Source organism: Myripristis murdjan, chromosome 9 (assembly GCF_902150065.1).
Source record: "Myripristis murdjan chromosome 9, fMyrMur1.1, whole genome shotgun sequence".
NCBI classification, from domain to species: Eukaryota; Metazoa; Chordata; class Actinopteri; order Holocentriformes; family Holocentridae; genus Myripristis; species Myripristis murdjan.
In genome coordinates, this window is record NC_043988.1 from 27,101,318 (window position 1) to 27,114,727 (window position 13,410).

Consider the following 13,410-nt stretch of genomic DNA (forward strand, 5'->3'; position numbering starts at 1 on the left):
CTTCTCAATGTAAGGGTGAAGCCTTCAGGCCTGCACTTACACCTTCATCCAGAATATACGGCTCACTTGACTACTGCCCACCCTGACGTCCCTGCAGACCAGTGTCTGTGTTTTTGCAGCACTGACCTCTCAAATGTGCACTTGTCTTTGTAATGAGGGGTTTAGGGAGGGATTGCAACCCCACTACAATACCCCTCTCTTATTCACAGCAGCTTTTATAAGAATGGTGCTCCTTGCTTTCAGCTGAGTCCCAGAGATTTGTGGAATCGATGCCGAGACATTTTCAAGCTGCTCTGCCGACACCATAAGACCTTTGATAGCGGTTTTTCAATTTATTTACCATTCATGTGAATATGCTGGAGACGTCTCCTGGAGCAACCCTAAGATCAGGGGCTTCAGTGGCCCCTGAGCTGAGAAACTATCCTGGCTCCATGTTGAACACGGGGGGTTCTTGAACAGAGCTCGGCCCGCTGCGTCAGCCGCCGGGGCGGGGCCTCTCAGTTTATCCTTGAGAGCTCCACGCTTGCTCAGGCAGTTGCTTGCTGACACACGTCCCGGACTTGCACAGCCATTGAAACTAAGGCACAAGCTAAACTAGCTAGCTGGTGATCTGATTTAACGCCATCCTGACAGGTGAACTCTAGGTTATACAAGAAGCTCAGGAGTCGAGCTAATCTGTTTTTTTGGCAGCCGACAACGGGACGCAGCGAAGATGTCCAAAGACACGGAAGGGAAGAGCGAGAAGATTATGGATATGGAGTGTAAAGTGTTGTGGTACCCGGACTCGAAGAGAAACACACAGATGGACAGGTTCAGGACACAGGTTAATAAGGACTACGGACTTAATCTGGGTGAGGACCACACACACACACACACACACTGACACAGAGGGAAACAGACAGGCAGGGAATTTGTTGTGCACGTATTCTGATTTTATGGTGCGTGTCAAGCTTCTTGAATTGAACAGTTGCGCTGAACACTGAGGGATACAGAAACACACCCAGGGAGAGACAGAGCCTCTCCACCCTCCGCCCATATCTACCCTTTATTACTTTATACTGTGCAGTAGCTGGCTACCACACGTCTGCCACTGCCAAAAGCTCCATAAAAGCCTAATCACTGGCAATTTGCATGCACGCAACCCATTTACCTATTTTTAAAATCAGATTTTTTTTTAGGAAGGATGTCCCAGAGCATGCCCACGTCCCTCCTTGCAGAAAATGCACACAAATAAGCCACTGTTTACAGCACGCCATCCTTGCAGTTACGTGACATCGCCTGCACAGTGCCGCTGCAAGATCCAGCTGCCTGCTTGCAGGGCTGCCTGACAATGAAAGAAGTCGTCACCAGACAATTTGCTGTCTGCTTGATGCTGTGGTTTGTGGAGCTGGAACGGAATGCACAAAAACTTGGTCGGCCGACTATTGAATGAATGGGAGGAGAGAAAGAGAGAGAGAGAGGGAGAGTCTTACATAATTTTGGAGAGATGGGAGGGGGAATGAAGAGAGGAGAGACGTGTGTTTTCTCTCTGAGTGTGCAAGATGGAAATAAGGAGGACATAGTGTTCAAATCAATGCACATTTTCAAAAACGTCTCAGTTCATTCCATGTGTCATTGCAGACCCTGAAATGAAATATTCAGTTCTATTCTCTTCTATGCTGCACTGCTTGTGGTGAAAGTTGCTGTTTTGTGTGGCTGCGTCTGTTGTTGCATGCTTCCCATTTTCAGCGTATTAATGAGCCTGCAGGGTTCTCGCAGGCATTTTGAAAAGCTTACGGGGTTTGCATGCCAGGAAACTTTATCATCCAGCACCCACAATGGTTCCTTAATGCCTGACGAATTGCTTTCTAGAATAGAAAAGAGCTGTGGTTTGTTACCCACCAAAGAAGCTGAAGAAGACACAGTTTCTCACCACCACCACAGCATCCCACTCTGGTGTTTACCTTGCCAGTTTGGTAGGATGTGCAGGGGGATTGGCTAAGGACACACACTTCTTTAGCATGGACAGAGACTGACTTTGTTGCCCCTCAGCTGTAATGGCTGGTAAATCAAAGATCCATTTGCTGTTTTCACCATTTTACCAGACATCTTAATTTTACTGCAAAATAGAGTGTGTAATGTTTGTCAAAGTGCCAGATTTTTGTCTAAATTTCCTTACTTTTGGTTGCTTTTAATGCTGGTGATGTTGTAATGGAGGCTTATTCTACTCTGTTGCAGTTATCATGAATCATCCCTGTCACTTAGGGCATCAGATAAATACCTAGGCCTAACATGCTGATGTAAATATAGCTGAATTGCCCAAGACGGAAACACGTTAAGTGAATTTACCATTGAGTTAATTTCGCATTTCCACAGGAACTACCTCAGGCTTAGATGTGCAGTAAGACACTCAACGGTTTTTGATTAATCAGTTAATTAAAACCGGTTGACATCTTTTCTGTACTTGTTGCCAAGTGCAGGGTCCAGAGAAGAATATCTCTAATAACCCCAGACAGATTACCTCAGAACATAATCGCTTTTTTGCATAGCCGCTTGTATGAGTTTTGTCTGAATTCCCGCTTGATGTACGAGTGACTGGAAAAATGAGAGAGAAGTCATGTTCCAAGTAATCGATGTGGTAATTGACTTGATTTACTACACTGATACTTGAATTAATGTCCGATTCCTCCCTCCATCCTTTAGCAAGCTGTAGCAGCTTAACATTTAGCTGGCACTCTCACCCAGAGCCACTACAACATGTATCAGTTAGGTAATATTTTTGTTATTAATCTATAATAATCTCTTTGTTTCTCTTTCTCTTCTGTGTAGCAAACTACAACGACCTGTATCAGTGGTCGGTGGAGAATTACCCAGAGTTCTGGGGGGAAGTGTGGCGCTTCTGTGGAATCGTCAGCTCCAAAACATACGAAGAGGTGAGTCTGTCACACTGTAAACCTTCCCTCTGGTCTGAACAGCACGGGTAGGAAATGCACATCGTTCAGTTCTGTCACCACTTCAAATTAGGCAACAACTTTTGCAAGTATTAGCCAAGTGTGATTTTTTTTTTTTTTTCTTAAATGGAATAGGGCAGCAAAATGATAGTTTGTTATCTTCTAAAGTGACTGGTAGAACAGAGAACCATATTACAGTTGAATTGATCTGCCAAAGTGGCTGCTGAAAAGGACAAAATCATCATCTGCAGCCAAAATTCAACAGAATTATTTGGCTGGTGACTGATGGTAATTTTCCAACCTGTTTATAATATGAAGACTTCAAGGTGTAGAATGGTGTTCCCCATGCATTTAACCAATTTGTTGAACTTAAAATCCCTTGGTTTACACCGTGGATTCAGCAGCCTCAGGGTGCACTAAAATATGGAATCAGCGAACGTCTAAATCAGTTGAAAGGAGACTCCTTTTTGTGCATTCTTATACCTTTTAGAAAGACCCTGTGTCAAAAAAGCAATGGTGATTTTTCAAAGACCTGTCTGTTTCAACAAGCCAAGTGTAAGAAAATACAAGTTTTCAATTAATTTGGAGTGCCTGAATTCCTATTTTTCTTCATTACTGAATTCACTGTCTATCCTCCAGGGTGTTGCCAGTCAGAAGTGGGTGTGTAATGTGTGTGTCCCGGATTATGAAGCTGTGTCATGTTGTTTACACTCCCCTAATTTACACAAGGATATCACATATGATGACACATACTTGCCACGATGGCATTCTCTTTTTTTCCCATCCGTTCATCCTCCCTCCCCACTTAATCCTCTCCAGTGTTGCAGAGGGGCTGGAGCTTATCGCAGCACACTCTGGGTGGATGACAGGGAGGCAGTAAATCACTCAATAAAGCACACATATCATTTCATGACAGTTGTGCAAAAGGGTTCAGCCCGCTGCATCCCACTGTTGTTACTGGATTTCATGAGGAATTGTGCTCAGTTGTGTTTTGTTGTGAGAATAACAGCAGCACCAAATCAATTTTAGTGAAGAGTAATGACAAATGCCTATCATCTAATATCTATATTTATTTTATTTTATTTATTTATTAATTTTATTTTGTGCACAGTACTTTTCTTCAGGGTTACAGAAAAAAGGAAAACTGAGGAATTAATCACAAATCAGGAGGGTCATAATAACAATGCTGTTCCTTTGCCGTGTGTGTGTGTGTGTGTGTGTGTGTGTGTGTGTGTGTGTGTGTGTGTGTGCGCGCATTTGTGTGTGCATTTGTGTGTATTGTAGGTGGTGGATGCGTCCAAACGGATCTCAGATGTTCCCGAGTGGTTTAAAGGTTCACGGCTCAACTATGCAGAGAACCTGCTAAAACACAAAGACCAGGACAAAGTAGCGCTCTACGCTGCCAGTAAGTATAACAAAGAACATTATAAAACACAAATATAAATATTAATATACATTCTAAATATAAAAATAAATGTATAAGTTATTTTATATGTAATATATAATATAACAACAACAACAATAGGCACTTTTCACGTTTCGACTTCTGTGTGAGGTTTTGTGAGTAGAAATTTCAGACTTGGGCTTCGTCCTCCCAGGAGACAGATCATGTAATGAGTGCACCTCATCAGTGCTCAGTTGTGTAGTGTGTGTGCACAATGCTGAAAAGATGCAAAGGCATTTCCAGGCCATCCTTGAAAATAGGCCTTTTTCACAGTGGCCATTTTGAAAAGAGAATAAAATGCATGGAGGAATCATTGGCACAGGTGTTGCCAATGATGCTGTTTACGGTTTCATTCCATTTAAGTTTAGCAGAGCCTGTCCAATGAACCAGAATGCACAATGCACCAGGGCCCTGGCTCTGTTAGACCTGGGACCCAGGGGGCCTATGAGGTGGCGTGGTTCAGGCAGTAGACCGGTCGCCTGGTAATTGGAAGCTTCTGGTTCGATCCCCAGCTCCTCCAAAGAGCGTGTCAAAGTGTGTTTGAGCAACACACTGAACCCCTTACCCCTCCTGATGGGCAGCTTGGCACCTTGCATGGTAGCCTCTGCCATCAGCGTGTGAGAATGAGTGAATGTAAGGCAGGCTTTGTAAGCACTTTGAGTGGTCAGTAGATTAGAAAAGGGCTGTAGAAATGCAGTCCATTTACCATGTGGTGACGTTCCCAGTCTGCCTTGACCTTCGCTGTCTCTCAGCACACCTGAACAATGGGACTAGATGGGTTTAGTTATGTGGAGCTCAAACTGTAAAAAAAAAAAAAAAAAAAGCATGTGAAGAACTCAACTGCAACAGCTCTCTCCAAATACAATGACATGGAAGGCAAAGAGCTTTGTTGGGAACTATTTCCTGCTGAAGAACACCATCAAACTGTGCCTGTCCACTCTAAATTAGTAGGAATTAGAGGCTGTTATGCAGATACAATTTGCTGATCTTTTTCAGCAGGAAATACTATAGTATTAGTATTTCCCTGACATTTCATTACTGCATTTTCGTGTTTTTTTTTTTATGTGCAAGTAAGCTAATCAGAAAGAAATACAGGAATACGCAGACAGGGAAAGAGTGGAGGGTTTATTCTGAGAGGGCATTATGAGCGGGTTTGGATCGATACAGCGGTGAATGTAAGGCTACGTAATATGCCAGGTTGTAATTAGATTAGCTGCTGCTCCCTGCACTGCCTCTCAGGACTCTCATATACTAATGGATAGGTGCGTCTTTATCTCTGTGTGTGTGTGTGTGTGTGTACAGGCAGGTTCTTGCACATACACATACAGTCCACACCCACTGAAGAGCTGTAATGCAATTATGACAAGGCTCATTGTTCATTGTGCTGAGCTGCTGGGAATGTCGGTAAGCTATTATTTAGAGAGATAAGAGTCATGACCATGTCTGTGACTCTGTCCTGTTGCTCTATCTCCATATCCCTTTTTCTATTTCTATTTCTCTTGTAGTTTTGCCATCCTTTTCTCTTTCTTTATCTGCTTCCGTGTCAACTTAAAATGTCAATTGCTGTATTGGTACTCATAAACAGTATTTATATGGCACCTTTCCTGTTGCAGGATACGGCTCAGTGTGCTTTAGCAGAAAGAAAATAAAAGTCAGTAAAACAGGCTTTTTAAAAAGACAGGCTGGAAAAAATAAAAGAAGAATAAAACAACAAAATCTTAGGAGAAGATAGTTAGAGGGTAGAACAATCAAGTATGTATATAACATACAAAAAGCAATAACATAAAAGAAATATTAAATTATTTAAGGTAACTAAAATGATTTGTAAAAGTATGATTAATTAAAAGTAAGAGTGTAAGAATGAGATTCATGCTGTTTCTTAAAACCATCAACACACATTGCTTGTCATACTTGTAAAGTTTGATCCAAGCCATTGCTGCTTCCTTATTTATCCCAACTCGTAAACATAGACAGTATTGACAAAGTGGTATTAAAAAGAAAATCCAAACCAAGAAATAACTTTATATATTATAAATGTACAGGAAGACCACAAGACAAATGGCCTGCATACACCTTCAAAGAGGTGGATGACATCCCAGATGACTTTAATTTAGCCGGGGCAGCGGTCTGAGACAATGTGCAGCACACTTGCACTGTAAGCCGCAGGCTGCCATGCCAGTGTAAATGTATTATCTGAGCCTCTAATTGCATACTTGGTCTCTTCTAAAATAATAATAAAAAAAAAAAAAACTGCATCTCTTTTATCCCATGGGTAGATGCTTGAAGAGAGCACTCCTTCATTTAATAGGAGGAAAAGCAGATCATAATTAATGTCTGTATTCAGAATGATATTAAGTGTTATGAGTACAAATAAAGCGAGATGGGCTGAGGGCACCGGGAGCTTGACAACAACATTAGAGGGTAGAGGAAATATTGCTCTCTGAAAGCTATAAAGTGTTCAGTGGTCCAAAAGCATATGAATTAACAAGGCCTGAGCCTATTTGCAGTAGTCACACATGCTGTAGAGTGTAATTCAGATATAATGTAAGATAATTTCACTTTTGACCAGTGAAATCAATGTGCTATATAAAACTGGATGACAGTATGCCTCATACAGCTGGTAGATGAGTTTACTCTTTTCCGTACTTTGGATTGATTAGTTGATTAGTTGACTCCACAGAAAGTTTTGCAATCGCAATTTAGATAGTTGATGACTGGTTCCAGCCATTTATCAAGTGCAAATCCCCAAATTAGCTGATTGCAGCTTTACTGAGATCACTAAGATGCTAGGATTTTCTGATTTCTTTTTGTTTATATCATTAAAAAGATTGATGCCTTGGGTTTTTCTGTATGCTGGTCAGAGTTAGGAAGCAATTCAAAGATACCACTGTGGGTTCTGGTAACATCTGCTGAGTGTTTTTCACTTTTTGACACTTTATCAACTGAATGATATATCGATTTAATCACAAAAAAACAACAACTCATCAACACTGACAAGAATCATTAGTTGCAGCTACTGTGATGACAGTCTGTTAATATTGGGGGATAAATACTTCAAATGCTCATTTTTTTCCCACATGCATCTGATGACGTTTGGCAAGTTGCTGCTTCATTCTCATTCGATGTGTGTCTTTCTTTCTCAGCGGAGGCAAATGAGGAGATTGTGAAGGTGACGTTCGGGGAGCTGAGGCGGGATGTGGCGCTGTTTGCTGCAGCCATGAGGAAGATGGGCGTCCAGACAGGAGACAGGGTCGTAGGTGAGTCTTCATCAGCGTCACTGCTCTCTGTCTTACTGAGGAAACTAGAAACTGTTACTGTTCTAATTACTTTACCATGGTGTTACTGTTTTTAGCTGCCAACTACATTCTCCAGATGATGGCTGGTTACTTACCAAAGTGTTTGGCAGACTAGAAAAACCTACCAACCACTTTGGCATCATATAGAGGTCCTAAAAATCTGGAAAACTGGTGAAATAATGATATTGGGTGGCGGGTCACTTTCTACTAGCATTACTCCCCTCCTGCTTCACTCCCTCAGTATCCCTCCATCCCTCCACCTCCTCATCCTCTCCTGTGTCCTCTCTTCTTCCTTCTCTCTCATCTTCGAAACATGGAACTTCTCATTTTGTTTGAGCTTGAGTTCAACATACCTCTCATTGCCATAGCTATGTGTCTGTGTGTATGTGTTTGTCTCTGTGAGTGTGTGTGTGTGTGTGTGCCTGTACAGAAGGGCAGCCCATTTTGGCACACACCCACACACACGGCTCACTCTGAACGACAGCATTCATTTTTTCCCCCCAGAGTTTGTATTTATATAGAAAAGATTTGCTCAGCGCTCGTGCAGCTTTTCCACAACGCCCTGCTTCACGTTCACACAGTTCCACACATTCACATTTGGTAGTTGACCCGTGTAATCACAGGCTTTTACAGGTTAGATGTGTGTCTTATGCATTTCCCTCACCCAGGATTGAGATGGGTAAAATCTTGAAATGAAGTTAAGAATTTCAAAAACCTGGAGGAGAATTGTTGCCTCCCTTGTCTTTTTTCCACCAAACAAGCTGGTCAGCGGTGCTGGTTTTAGGTCACAGTTTCCATACAGTGAGAAGTCACTTTAACTGGATAAAATGGCTCCTTTCTAGCGCAAAGGGCTCCTGATTATCTCGAAGATACTTGTCAGGAGTATGAATCAGTCCAGGTGACATCACAAGATCCGGTGTGTCCGGCGTACATTTAGCTTGGTTCAAGACCTTTGAAAAAGAATTGCTGCTCTCAGTATTCAGGAGCACAGTGATGTAACCGTCATATTTCAGTCGTCAGGCTGCATTAAATGTGGCTGCTGGAAAGGGTTCAGTAAGGTTGAAAAAATTAATAGGCTTTTAAGGCGCTGCACAGATAGAAGCATCACTGGACGTGTGTTTCCTGCTTTTTTTTTTTTTTTTTAATAATGCACATCATGCTGCTTCCTCTTCACATGTGGTCTGAATAGGTGCCAAGTAATCAAAAACAAAGTTACTCCCTGTCTCCTTGCAACATGTCCAGCCATGACTCAGAAATGTGTTGTTAGCTGCCTGTGAGTCCTCTACAGGGACGTCCTCACAAGTGCTGGTAGCTTAAAGCAGCAGTATCAGTGAGCACAGTTACACCGGGATTGTCAAACAGAGGCTGTTGCCAGTGAACTGCCCAGTCTGAACAGGCGTAGTGAGGAAAAGAAAACATGGTAATCACCACTGTTTCCTCATATTCAAAAACTGTCATCACCTATTAGTATCAACTAAAGCCAGATCTATAGATTTGTGCTGTTGTTGTCATTGTAGCCAATATACTGTAGTTCCCAATATTTCCCGAGAGTTTCAGTCATCCCTGAAGTTGTAGAGTATGCAAACATAATTTCTTAAATTGGCTGTGAGGAAGATTCCAAATCTTTCTTGTCGACTCTATATATGGATATATGGGTGTGACTCTTTACAGGTGCGAGTGAAACTTAAATATTTGTTGTGCTCTCTTCTGTAGCTCCCTGGCAAAGCGAGTCAAAAGACAAAGCAAAGTTTGGTGTTTATAAAAATTTCTCGTAGAATTTAGTCAGGGCATGAATTCAGACTGAATGTTATACACTATAAACATATTACATACATTTTAAGAGACACCGTCAACTAGTACTAACAGCCGTAAAATCGGCTTAAAATGTCTTAAAGGAAAGCAAAATGTGGATTTAAAAGAAAAAAAAAATCCTTAGGGGAAGTCCAGCAGTAGGTCAGTAAGCATTCAGTGAAAGGTGGGACTTTTGCAGTGGCTACATCTATAAAGCACCTTTAGGCTTGGTCTATTATGTCTTTCTCTGAAGTGTGTGTGTGTATGTGATTGTGAGCATGTAGCTGCTTTGAGTCTTATCTATCACCACTGCTATTTCCTCCACGTCTCCGTGCCAGATATTCACCATGACTCAGAAGTGTGTGTACTGCTTTGTGTGGTATGACATCACCAGGGAGTTACACTGGGATTTAACACACACGAAAAAAACAGGTCATGTGAAAATATACATATGCATAACTGTACAAATATTTACATACATTAAATACATAAAACGTCCTTGTCAGTGCAGTCAACGAAATTAATTTCTCCTGCCAAACAGGTTTTACCTCTAGCTTTGGAACAAATGATACTAATACACTTGTTTGCGTCAGTGTTATTTAAGAGGTAGGGACATTTTACTCTGGTTACCAATTGGTTTGGATCAGCCAAATTCTGCTGTACAGGTTTTTACCTGTTTATTTATCCTGAGTTAACTTCTCTAGAAATGGGCTTGGTATCTCAGATGCAAGTGAAAAACGGCCGTTTTCAAATTGTTGTTGATATTCCTAAAGACGAATACTAAATGGGGCTTATATGAAAAGACATTCTCACCTCTGCTGATAAATTCTGGGGTTTTTTTTTAGCCCACTTTAGCTTTACTTCAGCTGTTGTGTTGAGATCTGGCTGCTAGTGGGCAGCACCTACAAAAGGAGTGAATAAAGACATGGGGGGGTCGGCAAAAACGGGAACAAGCCGGAGCAAAACACCCCAAAAATACTTCATCTGTTGACAACAAAACACAGTAGGCCTATATTTTTTTTGTATCTCCGGTGCATTATATTCTCCACTCAGATGGATGATACATTTTGAATGTATTTCGAGTTTTGCACTGTTTTGGGTTTACCCTGTTAGTATATCACGACGCCTTTCAATTGGCAGTGAGACGTCAGGCATCATGATGTGCACTGCATACTAACTCTGCTGTATTCTGCAATACCGCAAATACTTCAGAAATACTTTAGAAAGCAAAATGCAGCTTCAGTTCCTTATTCTCCCTGATGCCTTATTCTCCACGCTGAGTAAGACAGTGCAGTCACGTCATGTAGGCTGTCAAATAATATCTCAATATTTCCTTTAAGTCATAAGGTTGCACCTTGACTTCTTATATCCAGGAAGTTTAGTTTACTGTTCTGACTCGGAAATGTCAAAAATGGGCATTCATGCTCATACCGAGCTACTCTGTCCAGGAATGACCACAAATTTGTGTGTGTGTGTGTGTGTTTGTCTGTGTGTGTGCTCAGAAGGGAGATGGATGCTGTGGCAGGCAGATCCATTAGCTAAATAACGTAAGCTCTGTGGGAATCTCATTAGAAAGACGAGAAGGATGGAGGGCGGGACAGGCTGAGAAAGTGAGGGACAGAAAGGGAGACTCCTTCTCTTGCAATCCTTCCCGTGGTTTTTCTGTTTCTTTCCGTCTTTCCACCCTTTCCTGCGTCTTATTGTGAATGAATGCCTGGGAGATTGATCTCACACTGGCCGGTAACATCTAAATATTGATGAGCATGGGTTTGTGCTCGTGTGTTTTGTAACGGAGAAAAAAAAAAGAAAAAGAAGGGTGCTCAGTTACACCTTGTAAGAGAGACAGAGAATGAGAGTGAGACGTCCTTGTCCCTGGGTTAGCTGTAATGTTTGTCCTGTCAGTGTCTTTGGTCTAAATGAGATATATGAGCACTTAGCTGATAAAGCCAGCCAAGCTTTATAACATTACATGAGCTAAACACACATCTCTCTCTTTCTCTCCCTCTGTCTCTTTCTCTCTCTCTCTCTCTCTCTCTCGTCTCTCTTCTTGGCTCTCCACTCGATTTTCCTCTCAACCTCAAAAAATAAGTCTCATTTGGCGACTTGTAGCAAACTGTCACATCTAGTTTGCACCCACTTGGAAAGACTTACTTGTTGCCTAGTGCTTTGCATTGGATGTGTTGGTATAATACAAACATTTTGATCAATCAACAATACTTATTTATCACCAGTACAAACCACAGAATCACAGTTTGGTGTTCAAAACAATGCTGCAGAAAAAAAAAATGCAGCAGTATAGTAAAAAGCAGCAGCAAAACTGAGGCAAACAGTGAAATTAAGGTCTCTGCCTCTGAGGATGATGCCAGATAATCTGTAAATTGGGCCTAGGCTCCAAAATAGTGAACTTCTCCTTTAACTGATAGCTGTAACCTGAGTTTTTTAGTGCCAAACATGTGAGCTCCACAGTCCTGGTGAATTTCATGGTAGCTGATAGCTGAAATAAATCCTCCTCCCTTCTCTCCTCTCGCCTTTCTCTTGCAGGGATATCTGTCCACAATTAGGCATCATTCTTTGAATTCCTCTCTTAAAATCTGTAATTGCGGCCCTGACTCTGTATGTTTGTGTGTGTGTGTGTTAACCAGATAATTCTGCTTTGACCGAAGCTCATTCGGGCGGCTCAGAGAGGTCAGTGGGCTGACCCGATAGCCTACTGATCTTCTAAGCTTCTCACTCACTCACTCACTCACACACACACACGCACAGGAGAAAACTAGAAACTGCTAATTAGCAACATTAGAAACCGGTAAAGCATGTCTCGCTTTGCTTTGCAGGAATTAGTTGGAAGACACCTTTGACCAGTCACGTTATTTGGCTGAAGCTTCTGGCTGTAAAAATGTTTTTTTTATAGTGTTAGATACGGACACACATTTTCCACCCAACATCCTGGTATTTGAAAGTGGCATGGCAGCTGCTCCTGTGTGATTCTGGTAGCCTCCTGGACTATCTGCTTCTTTTTACTTCATGTCACAGGTGCCTGTCTGCAGATACGTGAACTGTGGCCATTTTCCATTCTTCCTTGAACTGGTTGTAATTTACTTAAAGAAATATCCTGACATGAAACACATTTACACATTAAAACCTTTGATTTGTGATTTATTTTGCATTTCTGGCACCGTTTTGTTGTTTGATGTTGTAGTTTTGTTATTCCACAGCTTAAATAGCCAAAATTTATTCTCAGCACGGCTACAATGACGTCAAATAGGGAAAATATTAACAATTTGAAAGAGAAATGTTGGCTGTCACGATTTAGTGTCAACCCTTACAAGAAAAGAGCAAAGGCGTCTTTGTAGTGTGACTGATGTGAAGCGAGGTTAAACAAACATATGGGAGGGAAATCCAGCATTGAAGAGAGAGAGCTCACTTCTTTCTCACTCACTTTTTTCTGCCATGATATTCCTCATATAGCACGTATGTGGTGGTTATTGATTTGAGTGCCCTCCCCCTCCGCTCAGTGTAAAGTGTTATTGTGTCCTTGGGAACCATTTCCGAGATAGATGAAGGGATATATTCCGCCAAGACATTTATGATCTCCGCTGTGCTTAAGAATGAAATGCTGTAAGTGCCCTGGGTGATAATTGAATGCCTCCCTCTCTCCTTCCTCTAGGTTACCTCCCCAATGGTATCCATGCGGTGGAGGCCATGTTAGCAGCTGCCAGCATTGGAGCCATTTGGAGCTCCACATCCGTTGACTTTGGAGTCAACGTAAGTGCCATGTGTTGTCTGTGTTTATGTTTGTTTTCCAGTTCCTCTGGTGTAATAAACTGAGAAGGAGCCTACCACAGCATTTTTGTCAGTGGCAATGTCAAAAATCTTAACCTACATTATTAGAATAGAAAATGAGCTCTTTGGTTGTCCAGCGTTTAGTTTCTGTTGCTGAGGCCACTTTTGT

General features: G+C 41.8%; 1 protein-coding gene across 1 annotated transcript in view; it reads left to right on the plus strand.

The window, feature by feature from the left end:
* Positions 1–712: 712 nt before the first annotated feature.
* Positions 713–13,410, plus strand: part of aacs (acetoacetyl-CoA synthetase) — a 55,526-nt gene continuing 42,828 nt past the window's right edge. The window contains exons 1-5 of the mRNA XM_030060092.1: positions 713–851; positions 2,809–2,912; positions 4,215–4,335; positions 7,518–7,631; positions 13,126–13,223. Of these exons, the coding sequence (XP_029915952.1) occupies positions 713–851; positions 2,809–2,912; positions 4,215–4,335; positions 7,518–7,631; positions 13,126–13,223 (576 nt within the window). The remainder of the gene's footprint in view (positions 852–2,808; positions 2,913–4,214; positions 4,336–7,517; positions 7,632–13,125; positions 13,224–13,410) is intronic.